The sequence below is a fragment of the Homalodisca vitripennis genome, chromosome 4 (assembly GCF_021130785.1).
Source record: "Homalodisca vitripennis isolate AUS2020 chromosome 4, UT_GWSS_2.1, whole genome shotgun sequence".
NCBI classification, from domain to species: Eukaryota; Metazoa; Arthropoda; class Insecta; order Hemiptera; family Cicadellidae; genus Homalodisca; species Homalodisca vitripennis.
In genome coordinates, this window is record NC_060210.1 from 190,287,627 (window position 1) to 190,307,651 (window position 20,025).

Here is a 20,025-nt window from a genome sequence, read left to right on the forward strand (position 1 = left end):
ACAGTAAAAGATTAGTAGTGGCACACCAAAATGTAGATGGACTACAGAATAAAATTGAGAGAGTAACACACTTTCTTCACTACACTAAGCCCGACATAGTAATACTATCAGAACATGGCCTAATGTTTGAAAAGTTAGAACATACCAGACTTACAGGGTATAGCTTAATTGGAGGGTTCAGCAGACAGAATCACAAAAAAGGAGGTGTTGCTGTATTTGCAAAATCCAATGTGCAAAATGACATAACATTTGTCTCAACATCCAACCCAGCCTCAGAATGTATATGTGAAACAACCCTTCTTAAAATAAAACTGAAAAAACAGCAACTGTATATTCTAGGGGTATACAGATCACCTAGCAGTAATCTTGACCAAGCCATCGAAGTACTCATGGCTCAACTAGACAACGCTCTTACAACAAATAATCCTATGATTGTAATGGGTGATATAAATGTAGATGCCATGACAGTGAATGAAAACACACTGAAACTGGAAGAAGCACTCCTAGGATATGACTTGAGAAGACTTAAACTGCCCCCCACAAGAATAACGCACAGTAGCCAAACCTCCATCGACTTTATATGTACAAACATGAGTGAAGCTGACATATCTACCCAAGTCCTCGACACAGGAATATCCGACCACTGTGCCCAGTTATGTAACATCAATACAGACAAAAGACTCATCCCAGCACAGACACTGACAAGAAAAATAAACAAATATACAATGGAGGACTTAAGACTTTTACTGGAAGTAAAGGACTGGAGTAAGGTATTACAAACAAGCAATGTTGATGACGCATTTGAAATGTTCCACAAAACACTTCAACAAGCATTAGACATCTCCTGTCCTCTCTCTATTATAAAACTAAAAAAGAACAACCTCAAAAAAATATGGGATGCAGAAAGCAATGAGCTCAAGGACAATTACCTAGAAGCCATAAACCGAGCAATTCTCACAGGGAAACCAGAGGATAAGATGGAAGCAGCACAAAAGAAGAAAGCCTATGATCTGAAATTAAAAACACTTAAGAAAGAAGAGATCGCAAACAGATTTGAGGAAGCAGACAACAAGACCAAAGTTTTATGGAATATAATTAACCAGGAAAGAAAGTCTCGTACCTCAAACATGCAGCTAGACACTCTCATCGTCAACAGGGAAACCATCTCTTCACCAACAGAAATAGCAAATCATCTCAATGAATTTTTTGCAACCACAGCTGAAAGAACACTCATGAACAGTACGCAGAATAACAAGCACACGAAAACAATAACCCAAGACACCTCAAAATCCAATTTGTACTTCTATAAAACAAACTGTGATGAAATTGGCAAAATTATCAATGGACTAAAACAAAAGTCCTCAGCAGGAGAAGATAATTTTTCATCAAAATTGGTTAAATATTGCAAAAATGAAATTCTCATCCCACTAACAAATTTAATTAATAAATCTCTTTCCCAAGGAATATTTCCAAATTGTTTAAAAACTTCAAAAATATATCCTAAATATAAAGACGGTCAAACGAATGAACCATGCAACTACCGCCCCATTTCACTAATATCAACCTTCTCAAAGATTCTAGAACGTGTCATCTTGAAAAGACTTCTAGGCCACCTGAATCAAAATGAACTTCTTACTCCAAGACAGCATGGCTTCAAGAAGAATAAATCAACAACCACAGCAATAACTCAGCTAGTTGAATCTATTATCGACAAACTAGAAGAAGGTTGTATAGCCACAAGTATCTTCCTAGACTTCAGTAAGGCCTTTGACTGCCTAGAGCATGGCTTAGTAATTAAAAAACTCAGATCATTAGGAATTGAAGACAAAGAGGCAGACTGGTTCAAAAGCTACTTGAGCAACAGGAAACAACTCGTAGAGCTTACATCATCAAGCAACGGAATAATTCACAAAATAAAGTCGGAACTGTTACCAGTAACAAGAGGCGTACCTCAAGGATCTGTGCTTGGTCCAGTGCTTTACACTCTTTTGACAAATGACTTCCCACAATATCTGGAGAAATACTGCAAGGTTGTGATGTATGCTGATGACACTGCCCTTATTATTACTGAGAAAGACAAAGAACAACTTGACATCAATTCGTATATAGCTTTTGATATGGCAAAGCAATACTGCCATATCAATGATCTGGTACTAAATGAGAAGAAAACACAGCAGCTAATTTTCACTGCCTCCCGAAACCATCACAGGGGTCTCCCAGAGCTAGAGGTAACAACATCAACAAAATACCTAGGTCTGACTCTAGACAACAAACTATCCTGGGAGCCTCATGTGGATAAACTCTGCAAAAAACTTAGCTCCTGCCTTTATGTAGTACGACGAATTAAACAAATTAGCAATATAGATATGGGTAAATCAGCCTACCATTCTCTCTTTGAGTCCCACCTTAGATATGGATTAATTGTATGGGGCAACAGCAACAAATTTACAAAGAGTATTAGTAATACAAAAAAGAACCATCAGAGCTCTTACTGGACTGAGACCACGAGACAGTTGCAGGGAAGCCTTCAGAGAACTGAGGATTTTAACAGTAGTAGCTCTTTATATAATTGATACTATTTTGCACTCTGTAACAACTGGACAGACTAGAACTGGAGACCATCACAGCTACAACACAAGAAATAGACACCACTTTGCTCTTGAAACACACCACCTAAGTTTATATGAGAGGAAACCATCATACAAAGGAGCAATCTATTTCAACATTCTACCAGACTCACTGAAGAAAACACCAGCCAAACACCTGAAGAACTCACTCAAAAGTTGGTTTCTCCAGCAACCCTTCTACACTATTCAAGAGTTCATAAACTGGAAATCAATTGCATCATGAACTGATATTTTTAATTTTATGTTCTGTATGTCCTTTATTGTATTGACAAAAATTCTAAACTCAACGTTTATGAATAAAGAATATTGTCTATTGTCTATTGTCCTTGCTCCAACAATATATGAATAGAATTATCGTTTTGTACTCAAGACGAGATCCTGTTAAAAAAGTATCCGCTCGTACAGGTTTGTATTCCCAACACTGGCGTTTGGAACACGACCAACGGTCTCAAATCAGAAAGAACCGGAATGAACATTCCAAAGTGCATTGAACATTTCCATAACTGTATTTAATATTGTTAGTGGTGGTGAATAAACGGAAACTCAACTACAGTAGTGGTGGTGAATTATCGGAAAAGAGCCTAATATTTTACATGAAATTTATATTTTACATGCCTATACTCTTCTTTGTCAATACCAGTGTAACTGCGGACGTTAGTTGCTAGGCGGTACAGTAAAGAAACAATTTGTTCATTTTTATTTTATCTTTATGTCCTACTTTGTGTAATTGTACATAAATAGATTTTATATATACAAGGTGTGTCCAAAAAGTATCCGACCTTGACATCTGGTATGAACTGACGTTACTCAGCGGCAACGGCAATCTGGTCCCTTGCAAAGTACCCCCTCCACAAGCCACTACCTTATTCCAACGCACATCCCACTTCAGGAAATACCCTTTAAATTCATTTTTCGGAATGGCTAACAGATCCTTCATCACATATTATTTTATTTGTTCAACATCGTCAAATCGTTTTCCTTTCAAAGGAATTTTTAATTTCGGAAATAGCCAGAAGTCACAAGGAGCTATGACCGGACTGTAGGGAGGCTGTTGTAGTTGGTTGATGTCGTGTTTGACCAAAAAACGCTGAATAAGATTTGAGGAATGAATGTGAATTCAACGCTTGCAGCGCTTGAGAAAAATACAGATTACACACCCAAATATGCATTTATTTGGCATTGTTAGGGTGTTTTCTTGTTTAGAATTAAATTTTCTATAACATGAAAGAAAAAAATTTTGTAAAAAACTTCGGTTTTTGGGTGCTGAATCCCCTTAGTAAAAACAAAACACAACACTAATTATTAAAGCTGAACTACAGAATACAGATCCACTCATAGACCAATCACATGGAAATGATCAATAGTAGAGAGACCAATAGTAAATGGAGATTGTCACAGCCAAATCAAAATAGTGGCCAAAAAGGAATCTGTAGAGAGCTTTTTTATTATTGGTTCTTTCTAGACGAACTTCTCACAACAATACTGTGGCTCTGCATTGGTTTATTACAAATCTCTAATTTGTTTGATACTTTAGGTTCCTTGTTAGTTCATTTTACAGATTGGCAGCTAAAGCTTATTTCGATTGATGGTGGACTGATCACTTGGTCGACCGATTAGTTGGTCTGCCAGTTTAATGTATGAAGCCTCAAATAATTTCCTTTTAAAGAAATGAGGTTCCCAATGTACTATGTTGGCTTCATCCCCTATTCATACGATGGTCTTCGGACCAACAGTTGTGTGCAATTTTTGCCTCTTTCATTTCCATCAAAAGGAAATTAATTGAGGCTGGTAATTCGGTGTAGATATGCAGTGTAAATTTTCAAAACATCACCTTTAATCTGTTAAGTTACAAGTAGATCTGTTACACAGTCATATAAGAATTGTAGCAATTCGTAGAAACAAACTAGTCATCTACTGAGAGAAACATTCTTTACAGTTGGAAATGAGTTCCTGGGTTTATTTTTACTTGATGTTATGGAGGGCTAATATTAAACCTCTGTCAGAATACTTCAAGAGAAGAAGTGAATTTCCCCTGTTAAATTATATGTTTTTGCCTGTTACAATATTTTAATATGTTGTGTGCATGGAATTTCAAATTCAATAATAAAAGTTCTCTTGATATAGGAGAGTGACGATGTCTGGATCTTGGATATAAATTGGAAATGACCCTAAAGGGAAATTGTTAAAAAATTATCAAAATTAAATTTATTTTGTAATTTTAACATAATACATGTCAGTAAAAAAGCATGAATAATATAAAATTGACTTCAATTACTGACCAATTTAAATTTTAAAGTTTGGAGTATGACAAGAAAGATCACGATAACTTGGTTTATATTTGATAGCTGCTATTTTGGAAACAACTAATAAAATTCAGGTGTCTACGGTGAGAACTGTAGTAGTGACTAATTTAAGCACAAAATATAGATGACATACACCAGATACTTAGAAGAAAACCTTTATTTTCAGATACAAATACCAGGCTCTCAAGATCATCCTCAAAAGTTATAAAAACTTTGGTTTTAACCTTGCAAGAACATGTGAATTCCTTGAGTCTGCTAAACGTTCAAGATCAACCAAAAGAGCCGAGGCGGATATAAACATGCCAGAGACTTTCAATCTACCTTTCCTGCAAGAGGTATGTATTCTTTATTTTAAATCTTAAATGAGATAGGAGTATGCCACATCATGTGTCATTTAACATGCTTTGCTGAGCTTAAATCCGACATTTCAGATCTATAATTCATTTTGTTATCGAGATACCCTCAGAGAAGACAGACACAATAATACAGAGAACAAATTAAGCTCGGCCAAATTCCATAGTTTGACATGAACAATAAATTATAAAACACATTCTTGTCTATGTAGAAGTGATGTTTCATCAAAAATTTAAAGTGTATGGCTGATATCCTTCTCTTGATATCTTGCCACATAATATATTCACATTTTTGTCCACAACATTGATTTTATAATAATGTTTCCTTGTACTCTATGAATTAAACTGTCACATGTTCAAATCACATATAATATGTTCTCAGTTTGGTTACAAATGTATTTATATTTATCCTTCTATTTTCTTGTTGTTATTATGGTTACACATTAGACCAATGTTAGTTGAAGGAAAAAGATTTGAAAAGGTGAAGGAATTCTGTTATTTAGGAAGTATCATAACAGATAGGGGCACAATAAGAGAATATGAACACAATAGGAAACAGAATATGGAAGAGTGGAAAGTTTTTCAATATGGTGAAGAAGATCGTGTGGAGTTGGAACATTGGGAAAGAATCAAAAGTATTGATGTATAAATCTTATTTCCAACCAATTTTATTATATGGAGCAGAGACGTGGACGTGAAGTAAAAATGATTTAAGCAGATTGCAAGCTGCAGAAATGATATTTTTAAGAGGGATAGAGAAGACTACAAGAAAAGATAGAATAAGGAACGAAATAACCAGAGAAAGATTGAAGGTAGTTTCACTGCAAGAGACAATGGAAAGAAGAAGAATACAGTGGTTGGGGCATGTGAAGAGGATGGGAGATAATAGAATGCCTAGAATAGCACTGGAGAAGGAGGAAAGAGGAAGAAGACCAAGAGGAAGACCGAGAGGAAGATGGGAGGACCAAGTGTGGAAAGACATAGAGAGAAGGGGACTACAGAAAATACAGTTGGAGGAAGAGGAGATCTGGAATGACAGACAAAAGTGGAGGAGGCTGTGTACGACGACCCGTGATGACGGAAACGTCGGATGATGATGATGATGATGATGATGATTAGACCAATGTAGAAATATTCACTAACGTTCAGCCAAATCCCATGGAGTGACATCCACCATCATCGAACTTGGTGTTGCTTGAAGTGAAGCATCACACAAAAGTTCAAGTCCATAGGTCATTTCGTTTTCGAGATATCATGTAGAGAGAAATGAAATTTTTCCAGCCTCTCAAGTGACAGGCTTCACTAAAGCTCAGCCAATTGCCTACTTGTTCTTGCAAACATGGGAGTATCAATCAAACATTCGAAAATGAACACCGTTTCATTGGCAAAGCTATTAAAAGATGCACTTATGAAATTGATTTAAAAAAAAAACTATATTAATTATATCTTTAATTTTACTCCTAAAGAACAAGAGAATGAAACAAAATACATCACAACCTATTAAACATTTTTATTTTGTTACGGCTACAAAATTTTCACATTATGTGGGAAAAAAGTGCTACACAAAATAATACCTCTACAGGGTAGCCAAGTGTAAAAATTCAGAGTAACAAAGGAAACATTGTTGTAAACTAAAATGTATATAATTATAAAATGTGGAAATAAAGATTACTCTACCTTTTAATGTTTGAATGGCTGAATATTTTTCTAACGGCCTTTGGAGATTACCATAAAAAGTGGAAATTGTTTTGTTTTCAAATTACGTATGCCTAATCGCCCCAAAACGGGAGGTGGGGGTAACTAAAATATTTTAAATGTTAAACCCATCGAGTAGAACCTCAAATTAAAGATGAGACAAAATTGACATCAATAAACTAAAATCCGACTTCTGTAAGGAAAATTTTTGCCATATAACCTTCGGAAGACAGGTAAATAATTGCCTATGTAAATTTTATTCTCTACTTTCTAATAGTTAAAAACTCCTTTAAAAGTAATGAATAAGTCTAGTGCACAATGAAAACTGCCTTTTTTTGGAAACTATCATTGGTGCCTCCATTTCGAGGGGAGGGGCAGTTAAAATGTCATATAAAAACTACCCAATGTATTGCATATTTATTTGTAGGTATTCATCAGACTGCCAGTAATATTTTTGAAAAATATTTGAGTCAAAAGTTTTTTTTGACCTTTGTGCCACTTCCGGAGTGACAGGATATTAAGGATGGGTAAGGTTGGGGGTAGGGGCCACCTCGTATCGAGATCCATGAGGAAGAATTTAGGGCACTACATCTCAAAGTCATGTCTCCCCGGAAGAAGGGTAGGCCAACTTTGAACCAGCCTCTCCAGCCAAAGTAGGCAGGGGATGGCACACCCTTGTTGAGGCTAGCAAGAATCTCTGATAGTTAGGGAACGAACCCCACCAAACTCCAACAGTCATTTCCCACAGTAGACACGGTAATCTTTTGCTGGTAAATCTTGCCCACATGAAGAACACAAATTCATATTGAGGAAACACCACTGTAACAGAGAACAAGGGAAACACGTGTGCACTACCAGACTGACTGAGGCTATTTAAAGTCCATTGCTGGGATTCGTTTGTTTCCTCATAAAAGAATGCTATGATTACATTGTTAATACAATATTTAGTGAGTACATCTCAAAAGAATGATACAAGATACAAATTGTCAAGTTATTCTTTTTTGTCTTCTTAAGAGTTTATCAAATTGTGGTTGTAAATTTACTTTTTACATACTATTCAGTGGTTTAGTGGTTGTAGTTCATCTAGGCTTAGTCAATAAGATCAAATTGTAAAAGATTTTACAAATGAGATTTTTTTTATTAAAAGAAAGGCACATTAATTACAAGTCAATAGTAGAGTAACTGCAGATTCCAAGCTTAAATCTCTGTTCAGATGGTTTAATCTTGATATAGCAACAATGATGATGTTAGCATACGGAAGCCAACAGTTAATAATTACAAATCTTTTTCCATTCTAGATGTCTTTTGTAGAGCACAGGGAAGAAATCAAGATTTACTTGGACGGTATTGCTGAATCAAAGAAACTTGCTTATGAACAGGTAAGTTGTGTGTTTAATATTTTATATACAGAGTATCCCATGAAGAGGTTTTAACGTTTGATTTTGTATTACTTGCCCATTTATGTTTTCAAACTCTATACAATTAATTAAATAGGTTTTAAAAGTATGTTGTAAAAATTACAGTTCTCTAGAAAATTTTAGCTCTCTAGCAATTGTTGAAACAAAATGGTGACATATTGAAAATGTTACCATTTTGCTTCCTATAAAAATTCATTTCTTGATTTTATTATTGCGTTGCAGTTTTAAAGAACAGCTGTTTAATAACGCTTGTTGTTGAAAACAGCTGTTTGATTGAAGAATATTGCTTGTGCAATAAAAACATAACCTAACATCCACTACAGGTGTACTGATATTGAAGTTCAAGAAATGGCTGCTAATGTTGAACAAAAAGTGAAGTGTTGTGCGTGTGCTAGCTTCGGCAATTACAGAAGCAATTAGACAATTTCAGGTTGCCACCAAGGAGTTGAACCACCTAGCAATCTAACAATAACTAAGCGGAAAAATGTTTTGTTAGAAACTGGAAGAGTTGTAAAAAAGTACTCTAGAGGGTCAGATGAGGAAAGAGAATTACACTCTATATTAATCGATTTACAGTTTTTATAGATAAGATAAAGTAGATGTCTCTCCTGTAATCTATAAAAGTATTTTTTTATTAGATCATGGAGTCTGACAGATATTAATTACATGATATTAATTAAAACATTCTTTGAAAGGTAGATGCTAAAAAATGTTACACAAAACAAAACATTTGGCACATTCTTTGTTGTTTTTGGAGTGCTATGACAAGGATGATGACAAGTGTGACATTGTGATTGGTGATGGAACGTTAATCACATATTTCAATTGAAACTAAACATTATCCAGTGAGAGGTATTATTCAAACTTCTTGACGAAAGCACAAAAAGTCAATAAAAAACTTCAAGAAGAAAAATTATGGCCACGGTCTTAAGGACTGGAATGGCACTCATAAGATACACTTTCCGTTAAGAGGAATAAAATATGTAAAAGAGAACCATAAATGTAGAGGAATGTGAACTCTTATTTGATGTGCTATTCTAAAATTCAGGTGGGGAGTACTTTTTCACAGCAAAAATTCACCACCACCGTGTTGATCTATTGTAACAACCCTGAAATCTAGGAAAACCAGGTCATCTTTAGGCTCTTAATAAACCTCAAGAAGTCTCTAGGAGCTAAAAATCCCACTTCTGAGGGTTTTAGAAATGCCCTACGTAGGTGTCTCCACCGTCATGCTTGGTTTCATGTGACAGGATATTCAGGATGGGTAAGGTTAGGGGGTAGGAGCAGCCTCCAATTGAGATCCATGAGGAAGAATTAGGGCACTAATTTCAAAGTCATGTCCCCCCAGAAGAAGGGGAGGCCAGCTCTGAACCAGCCTCTCCAGTCAAAGCAGGCAGGGGCGGCACGCCCTTGTTGAGGCTAGCAAGAATCTCTGATAGTTAGGGAACGAACCACACCAAACTCCAACAGTCATCTCCCACAGTAGACTATACCTATTGAATTGCCCTTGCACCGCAGAATCTCGACATTTGTGGTTAGTGATGTGCCGCTCCTGGATATCCATAAGGTTGCCCAGATTTAAGTAACACATCGGTTTTTGTTGTGCCCGGGGGTAGGTTCAGCTGGAAGATATAAACCAGCCAGAAGTGATCCCTGTTGGGTTTGGTTTCATGTTATGACAATAAAAAAGACGCAATTGGACAATTTTTATTAGGAATTATTCGCCATTCACTATACAACTGTGACAAAAACATCAGATTCTTTTTTTTCCAGAACTGAGGGAAATTTTTGTGTGGAAAGGGATTGAATGACGTCTTGATAAAAGTCTGTTACTGGTAACAAAAAACAAAAAAATTTTATAATAGTCAGTCAACAGATTTGATGAAAAGACCCAAAAGCTGGTACCAAGGCTTAACGGATTTTAGATGTTAATGGTAAAATGTTTAAAAATGAAAAAATATATATTTTAGTTATGGATTATTATGTCAAAGCATGATTGTGGTATCACCTTTACAGCGGATCATTTCCGTAATAGTATGTTTATTGGTTTAATTACAATATAGTACTTCTGTCATTCAAAAATATGGATTGGGCCAGAATCTATTGTGTCAGTTACTTAATTGTTTCTTACTTAATTGTTCTTTTATCCTTTACATCTTGCAATATTTCATCATTTCTTGAACCAGATTGCTGTTTATCCTCAGTTTGTCCTATGTGTTGTGTTGATGCTGCCATTATTGTGTTGAGCCTGTCCATTGAAAACAATAATGTCCATATGTTTATTATATCCACAAATTTTAATAGAACCAATACAGTTGGAATCCAAAACACTGCACTGTTTGAAAAATAATTAAAGAAGTCTAAGATTACCAAAAATCTACATTTAACTCAACAACCTGTATAAAATAAAAAGTCCTGAGCAACAAGAAGCCATTTTGCCAAAAAAATAGTTACAAATTCAAAACACGTCAAAAGAATTGTATTACATGTAAAAGCCATTTTTGTTTATATCATGGCATCTTATAGTTCATATATGACAAATTTTACATTGTTAAGTCTTCTATTTGTTTTCTGTGAAGAAGGTTGACTTGCTCTAAAAGATCCATTGCAAAATGAAATAAACGGTTCCAAATTATTTACAGTAGATGTATCTTTAAACTGAAAGAAAAGACTATTGTAACTGTTGCGACTGTGTCAATGTACAGGCAGAAGCCAGGGGTGAGCTCGTAGAGTGTGGCTGCTGCTACAGTTCCGTCATCTTCGAGGACTGTGCAACTTGCAACGAGGGTGATCTCTTCTGTAAATCGTGCATCCTTAAGTAAGTCCTTGCTAATATCTCTGTAATCTGAGAAATTAATTCCTTCCTGTCCAAAAGCATTGTAATGTGTTAAAAATCATATGTTAATTTATAGTATTACATTGAAGTTGTGATTCTAAATTCGTTAGTAAAAATAAAACTGTACCAAATTTGATTACTTGAGGTGATTCAAAAACATTTTTCTCGTGCCGTAGCCTTTAAATAATTTTCTGAAAACAGAAAATGTTTTACATCATTTCATGAGCGAAACTGTTGGAATAAATCATACGACCGTTTTGTAATATATTTATGTTATTGCCCTAAGTCATATTAAATTAAAATTAATTCATATTAATATGAAATTAATATTAATTAATATTAAATTAATATTAATTTAATCAAGTCATATTAATTCATATATTAAATTAATATTAATTTAATCAAGTCATATTAATCTATATATATAAAAATGAATGTTTGTATGTTTGTCCTTTATGGAATCGTGAACTATTGGACCGATCATGATGAAAATTTGTACGTATATGTATTTTTCCACGGAGAAGGTTTATAAGCTATGCCCATCCCTTTCCCGATTCAGGATTCCGCCCCACTGGTTACAGAAATACCCATAAGAAATGCATTGCAGCAAACATATGTTAACGTCTTTTCAAATTTTTAATCAGCTGTTCTTTGTAAACATATATTACACTTATAGTTTTAAAGCATAGAGTAAGCTTAAGAGAAACGACAAATTTTGTTTAAACTGTTTTTGCAATCACTGTTAAACATAGACTTTACTATCCAGATATTACAATTCAAATTTGACGTAAAAAATTCACCTTTAACTGCAATATTTATTTAATATAAACCATGCTCATGCTTGATCAGAAGAGTAATGCAGATATCATAATTACTATCTTACGTTGGCTACAAATATAAAGAATGTTATAAAATCAACCTTAGTTGTTTTTTTTGACAGAAGTATGGTTCTCAAAACTCCGTGTGTACATATTCTCTCGATCGAGACAACAAAGCAAGCTCAATCGTGGCATCGGAGATATAACTAATTTAATCTAAAATTTATTATAGTAAAAAAAAAAATTTACTAAGTAATATAAGGACTTCGGTTCTTAAGATTTGCGTGCGAAGCCGTGGGTAACAGCTAGATAGAGGCAGGAATATGGTACATACCTTCATAATACGCCCAAGAGGCTCACGATGGAACGACTATCAATTATCTCAGCAATGTTTAGAATGTGATAGAAAAAGAATAAGTGAATATAGTGTACTGTTTTCAACGGGAAATTGCGTGCGAAGCCGCGGGCAACTTTTGCAAAAAATTATTGAAATGCGCAGCAAAGCGCGCCGGGCCCGCTAGTTCATATTAAATTTATATACTTTAAAAAATTATTATCAATATCAATTAGTTATTTAAATTATTTGAGATTAATCTTAAATAAATAACAATACAAACATTTTATTGATATATAACAACATTAAATTGGGTCATCAATGTCAATATTGAATACAAAATCGTTTTAAACTAGATTTATTTTCTGCTAACATATTAATATTAATAAATAAATCAAAAATGTTTCTCCAATGTTAAGCAACTAGTCACTAGTCGTTTTTGTAGTCATATTTTTAATCAAACTTTTGCTATCGAGAAACAGATTTATGTAGGACAAATTGGATATAAGATTAATTAGGATGTTTAATTTATTCTATTGTTTATTGAATAATAATGCATAATAAGAACGGACAAAATTATATAGTTGCAATGCAAAATGTTGGTTTTGCTCATCCACTTCAACAGAGTGCAAAATAACGGGATTTTGTCTTGTACTTTTGATGCAGGAAACTTTGTTTGAGAAAAACGTTAGCAACATCACTGCGTTCAGAATTTATTCATCAACAAAGAGCATCTGATTCAAACATCTGTTTATTACTCTCTTGTCTGAAGAAAGACATCCATTGCAAACACGGGTAGCAGCATTTCTGTAATGCCAAACTACTAGTTTTGACTAGTCGCTTGTATATTGTTATTTGTTATCTTATTATAAAGTGACATCAGACTTTCCATCGTTAAATTTTCCATCAAGTGTTTTAAACCCATTGCGGATTGTGAAAACGGCGCGCACGCGGGCCTTAGAGTACGAATTAATCCGTATTGCAACGCAGCACCCGCAGTGTTTGCACGCCTACCTGCCTGCTTAGCGCGCTCGCTAATTATACATGTTTTGTTTGTTTATGTTGTTATTTATGTTATATAAACATTATACAGATCATATTAGACAAGTATATTATACTAGAAGTATATTCAAGTATATTCATAAATATCCTCGGAAGCACTACTTTGAGCGTTTTTATTGATATTGAAATGATGTTGAAATAGAGTTTCCACATCCGGTGGTGTCCCAGGAACAATGTCTGAAATAGTCTGAACATCTGAATCATGGTCACTAGCCCGCTCGTCACTGTCAACATTAGTATTCGCGTAATTATGAAAACGTGGACAAATACGCGTGATAGAACCGTCTCCATCCTCAATAACACTATCGATATCACTTTCATCACTTCCACTTTCTAATAATAGTCTATCTAATTCAGATGATCGTAAACTGTCACCCATTTTATTTACGTACACGCACACGAGGCAAAGGAAAATAGAACGCCACGACTGTACGCCTCAGACAAACAATTTGTCGCAAATAATAACGTTATTGACCGATAACGAGGGGAGTATTTGTGGACGAGTATCAGAGATAAGATAGGAAGCCAGTCCAGGAAAACTGACTATAAATATCTCCGAGGCTTATAACAGCGATAAGCGTTCAAAACAAATGAGTCATCCATACCACGTCATCCGCGTGAGGGTCACGTCATTGTGCTTTTGGTCCACGCCTCGCTCCGCGTCACCCTCACGTCGTTGATCCGCAATGGGTTAATAATAGTGACAGTTTCTAAATATAATAACCTTGCAGAGAATGTCCGAGTATGTCTAGAAATAGTTAGGAAAGTGGGATTTCTTTTATGTTTTGCATTAAACACTTTTTGGGAACCTTTGTATACGAGGTATGGCTATTAAATAACGGGACTGACGCTGCAGTGGAACGAGTGCGCATGCGCCAACCAACAATGACCAACAGCTGTGTAGTTTGAGACTTCCTCTTCAGAATGCAGTTAGTCTCGTTTCTGTAAACAACATCGTTGTGTCATAACCTTCATTTATGTAAGTGTTGTTATTTTGTTTTGCCAGAAAAATGGTTAGCATAATAAAATAGCAACGAATTGTTATTAAATTTTACGTTAAACTTGGAAAAACCGCTACCGAAACCTATAATTTACTAAAAGAAGTGTATGTCAGTGAATGTTTATCGCGGACTCGTGTTTTTGAATGGTTTAAGCGTTTTCAAGATGTTCGACAAGACGTGGAAGATGATTCGCGGCCAGGTCGTCCTTCAACATCAAAAACGGAAGACAATGTCGAAAAAGTTGCTAATTTGATTCAGTCTGACCGACGATTAAGCTTTCGTGCAGTTGCTGAATCTGTAGGCATTGATAAAGAATGTGTACGGCAAATTTTACATGACAATTTGAACATGCGAAAAGTGTGTGCAAAAATGGTACCAAAAATTCTTACGATTGATCAACAAGCAGCTCGTAAAAATGTTTGTACTGACACTTTGAAAGCCATTGAAAATGACCCAAATTTATTGGAAAGAATAATAACATGTGATGAATCGTGGTTTTTTACTTATGATCCGGAAACGAAGCGCCAATCTATGCATTGGAAGACCTCAACTTCACCGAGAGCCAAAAAAGCAAGAATGAGCAAGTCAAAATTTAAAGCAATGATAATTGTTTTTTTTCGACATTCGTGGGATTGTGTACCTTCACTGGGTTCCTGAAGGTCAAACAATTAATCAACATTACTATCTTGAGGTACTTAATAAACTATGTGAAAGAGTAAGAAAAAAACGACCCGAAATGTGGAAGGACAAATCATGGATTTTGCACCAAGACAATGCGCCAGCTCGTTCCGCGTTATCTGTCAAGCGGTTCCTGACCAAGTACAGCATCCCAGTGTTAGAACATCCACCTTACTCGCCAGACCTAGCACCATGCGACTTTTATCGTTTCCCTAAGGTGAAATCTGCATTGAAAGGTACGAGATTTGAATCTGTAGAAGCTGTTCAAGAAAAAGCGGCAAGACTCCTGAAAGAGTTGACAGAAGATGACTTTCAGCATTGTTTCCAACAATGGAAAATTCGCATGGAGCGTTACAGGGATAGAGAAGGGGTGTATATTGAAGGTGATAATAAGTAATTATGTTTAAAATGAAAATAAATTTTTTTACAATATCAGTCCCGTTATTTAATAACCATACCTCGTATTATAAAAAATAAACAAAAAAGTTGTTTATATTTTATATAAAGGTTTACTTTAAAATTTGTTTTGTTTACTTTTCTTTTTTCGTTTCTAATGGCAAACAAATCCTGAATTGAAACAAAATAAATCTATTCCCATGTAAATGTTCCTTGCAATGTACTGAAAAATGAAATATGTACTTCACTTCAGTAATGTGTTATATGGGCACTAAACTGTTCTATGCCTCTTAAGACAAAAAAACTTAAAAGTAAGAATATTAATGTTTCCTGGTACCATGATAGCCTAGTTAAAATAAAATCTGAATTAGATAAGCTACATTATATAATTTAATTAATAACACCAACTCTGAGAGTAACATTGAATTCAAAATAAAGTACAAGAAACTTAAAACAGTGTATAAGAATGAAATTCGAAAGGCTAAACTTAATTATAATAATGGTGTGATTGACAAAGCTGTAAATAAGAGTAGAGCTGCTTGGGGTTTAATAAATCAAGCAGCTAGACCTAATAGTAAACCAGTGACTTCTTCTGTGACACTGGAACCCAATAATTTTAATGATTATTTTGTTTGTTCAGTTGAAGATACATATAATAATATCCCCGCTAGTGACAATACATTTTCTTTTTATCCTAACATTTATTCCAAATGTTGTTTATAGTCAAAAGACAAAAGACTGTTTCAGCAAAATGTAGTACATAGTTAGGCAAAGGTAATCTTTTGACTTTTGACTAAACAGTCTTTTGACTTTTGTCTTTTGACTTTTGACTATAAACAACATTCGCAGTACCAGCTGCATTAGCAATTTCTAAGTTCCATGGTTTCTTCGCCATGCTGATGAGTTCCGAAAGAACGAAAACAGACACACGTAAACTGGGTCATTTTCCCATTTTGCATTGATGCGAAAGCGTTCGATCAAAGACATTTGGTGCAAAGAGATCGGTTACCCAAAAGGGATCCGTTACTCAAACTTCGAGGTCGGTTACCCGAAAGGGATCCGTTACTCAAGCAACCTTTGTCAAGATCGTTTCGCAACGCTGACTTTGCAAACAAATCTATGCCCAAGGCTTGTTATCAGTTATCTTTACGTTTGTGTTTCTGTTTCGACTTCAATTCGTCTCTTCAGCTAAGGAGTTCGTGCGAAGTGACAGATTTCAGTCACAACACACACCTTAGGACAGGATTTAGATGGTAAGGAAATACCTTTGCCATGTATTCCAACTTGACCCTTCCACATGTTGATTTTAATTTTATTGAATATAAAGTCGAAGATGTCTATGCAGCTATAATTAGTTTAAATAACAGTACTTCCTTAGACTGTTTTGGTGTAAATGCTCCAATCTTGAAATTATGTGCTGCCTATATTTGTGAAGTATTAACTTACCTATTTAATGAATGTATTAAGTCTGGCATTTTTCCTGATGTATTGAAAGTAAAGCTATTCCTGTACATAAGAAGGGGCCTAGAGATCAAATCTGTATCTATAGACCAATTTCGATAATTCCAGTTGTGTCAAAGGTTTTGGAACGCCTAGTTCACAAGCAGGTAGTTTATTATCTGGAAACTAATGGGTTAATTAGTAACTGTCAGTTTGGGTTTCGGGCCAAACGGAGCACTTCTGATGCAGTTCAGTCTTTTGTAAATGACTGTTTTGAGGGTTTTGGAACAGAAAAATGCTGTTAATTTTAGATCGTATGATTTTTCCAAGGCCTTTGACACGGTCGTCCATAGGATCCTAATAAGTAAGTTGAGCTACTATGGTTTCAGTCAACTTGCTGTAAATTTTTTCAAGTCATATCTCTCCAATAGGAGTCAATATGTTTATTTAAATGGTTCTATTTCTGAAACTCGCCCTGTTAATTATGGAGTTCCACAAGGCTCCATTTTAAGTCCAACTCTATTTATTGCATATATAAATGGCTTGCCTTCTAATCTTGGCGAGGGCGATGTAAGCACTTATTTATTTGCTGATGACCTGGGGCTTACAGTCAGCTCTAAATCAGACGTTGAATGTAAAAGTATTGTTGGTTCTAAAACTTTGATTATAAACAATTGGTGTGTAGCTAACAAGTTATGTGTTAATAACAAAAAAAATCAGGATTTACAAATAACACTAGCTCATAGGCCCAGTGAAAATGATTTCAGTCTCAAGTTTCTTGGAGTACACATCCAATCTAATCTTAAATGGCAAGCTCACATAGATTATGCTGCTTCTAAGATTGCTCGGGGCATTTTCTTAATTAGATCTCTAAAGGATGTTATTTCCTCAGACCTTCGGCTGCATATATACTATGCTTATGTCTACAGTTTTCTAACCTATGGGATCGTTTTTTTGGGGTTACTCACAAGCTGCAAGCAAGCTATTCATTCTAGAAAAAAGAGCTGTAAGGCTGCTATGTAATGTAGGAAACCGTGAACACTGTAGACCTCTTTTTCTAAAACTTAATATTTTAACCCTTCTATTTATATATTATATGTGCTCTTGTATGTGTAAAAGATCATTTTAACTACCTCTCTACCCATAGTAACATCCATAGTTACTATACACGTAATAGAAATAATCTAGTAATAACAAAATGTAATTTTTTAAGGACCCAATCCAGTTTCAAGTATCAAGGAATTAAGCTGTACAATGCATTGCCCTCAGATATAAAAGAATTAAGTAGAACTAATTTTAAGAACTGTGTAAAAAAATTGTTACTCAAATCTTGCCTGTACAGTGTTAATGATTTTTATACTGTATTAAGAAACAATTTGGAATAGACTATTTTAGACTAGTTATTTGTCGTTGTTATATGTATGTACATTACATCTTGACAATAAATGATTTGATAATAAACATTGGACATAGGTTTGAATGAAGGTGCGCACAACTCTCAAAATAGTGCCTGATAATAAAAGAATTTCAACAGCTAGTCAGATCCAGGGTTAAAATTCATTAAAAATTAATCCTACATTTTTAATTTTGTTATTTATAAAATGTTACGTTACATAACTTCAACCACTGTGTAAAATGCAGTGTATAAAAAACATTGTTTTGAGTTTCTTTTGAATGATTTTTCATTGGTTTATTACTTAATACTTTGAGGGAGTTTGTTGTAAGTTCTGACTCCTGCTTGAGACGAAATGTTTCTAAATAAATTTAGTCTGTGTTCCTGAGGTCTGGGAATTCGATTATATCATGTGTTGTGACCGTGGTAATCCCTACCCTCATATGATTACATTTAAATTTCAAATGCAATATTGTTCCTAAAACATATAGACAAGGCAAAGCCAGAAGTTGTAATTCTTTAAAAGTAGATTTACATTCTCTGACTGAAGTTTATTGATATGATTCGTATGAACTTTTTTTAAAAAAGTCTGAAACTCATTTACATTACAACATCCCCATATAAAAATACCATAACAAATGTTTACAGAATTTATGGTAACCAGAGTTAAGAAACACAGGATTTTTTTTAATGGGTAAAGATTTTAGAATATGATTAAATAGGTGAAAAAAGTTTCTGTAACACTAAGGTCTATTTTCATCATTTAGTTTCTGTCTCTATTTAAAATTTAATATAAGAAGATAAGAGGTAAACCAACTGTGTTCTTTTTTGTTTATACCTAATTCTTTCAGTTTATCTAATAACAATTTGTGAAACACACTATCAAAAGCTCGTGATGGGTCAAGAAATATCCCTACCACTTTTTTTCCTGCATCAACTGAATTGATTATGTTTTCAATAAACTCAATCCCAGCTCTAATAGTGGATTTGCCCGGCAAAAACCCATGTTGTTCTTTATCTGTTAATCTATTGAACTCTAAATATTTTAAAAGTTGGTTGTAGACAATACATTCAAAGATTTTCTAGAAAGAAGACAGAATCGACACTGGCTTGTAACAGGAGACATCCCTTGTATTACCTTTTTTAAAAGCTGGTATAACTTTAGAAATTTTTAGTTTTGATGGAAAATTACCTGATATAAGAGAAGAGTGTATTAAGTGTGTTAAAGGCTTAGTCATTATACTTAGTGTTATTATAGATTCAAGATTCAAAAATTCTTTATTCGTACATAGTACAGCGTGTACATGAATAGTGTCAACAAGTCTTTTACAATATACTAATTAATCTATATGTCATTTAAAATTAAAATTATACAATGTAATAAGAAATAAACAATCCAGAAGCTTATATACATGAAATACTAAAATGACATACCAGGCATTCCCAATCTACCTTCCCTCCCAAAACTCATCAAGGGAGTACAGAGCCAGATTTATCAAATATATTTTTAACTCTTTTTTCATTTTAATAAGATTTTGTTCATTTATTATTTTTGTTGGTAGTTTTGTTAAAAATTTATGGCCCATAAAATCAGTTCTTTTTTTTTTAAATTCTAGTTTGTGTTGAGGGACATTTATTTTAAATCTAGTATTATAATGATGTAAAATTTTT

At 34.4% G+C, this 20,025-nt stretch overlaps 1 protein-coding gene across 1 annotated transcript in view; it reads left to right on the forward strand.

Moving 5' to 3' along the window:
* The window catches only part of LOC124360815 (E3 ubiquitin-protein ligase RNF216-like), a 39,682-nt gene that overhangs the window by 8,348 nt on the left and 11,309 nt on the right, over positions 1-20,025 (forward strand). The window contains exons 2-4 of the mRNA XM_046814733.1: positions 5,097-5,265; positions 8,277-8,357; positions 11,102-11,214. Of these exons, the coding sequence (XP_046670689.1) occupies positions 5,097-5,265; positions 8,277-8,357; positions 11,102-11,214 (363 nt within the window). The remainder of the gene's footprint in view (positions 1-5,096; positions 5,266-8,276; positions 8,358-11,101; positions 11,215-20,025) is intronic.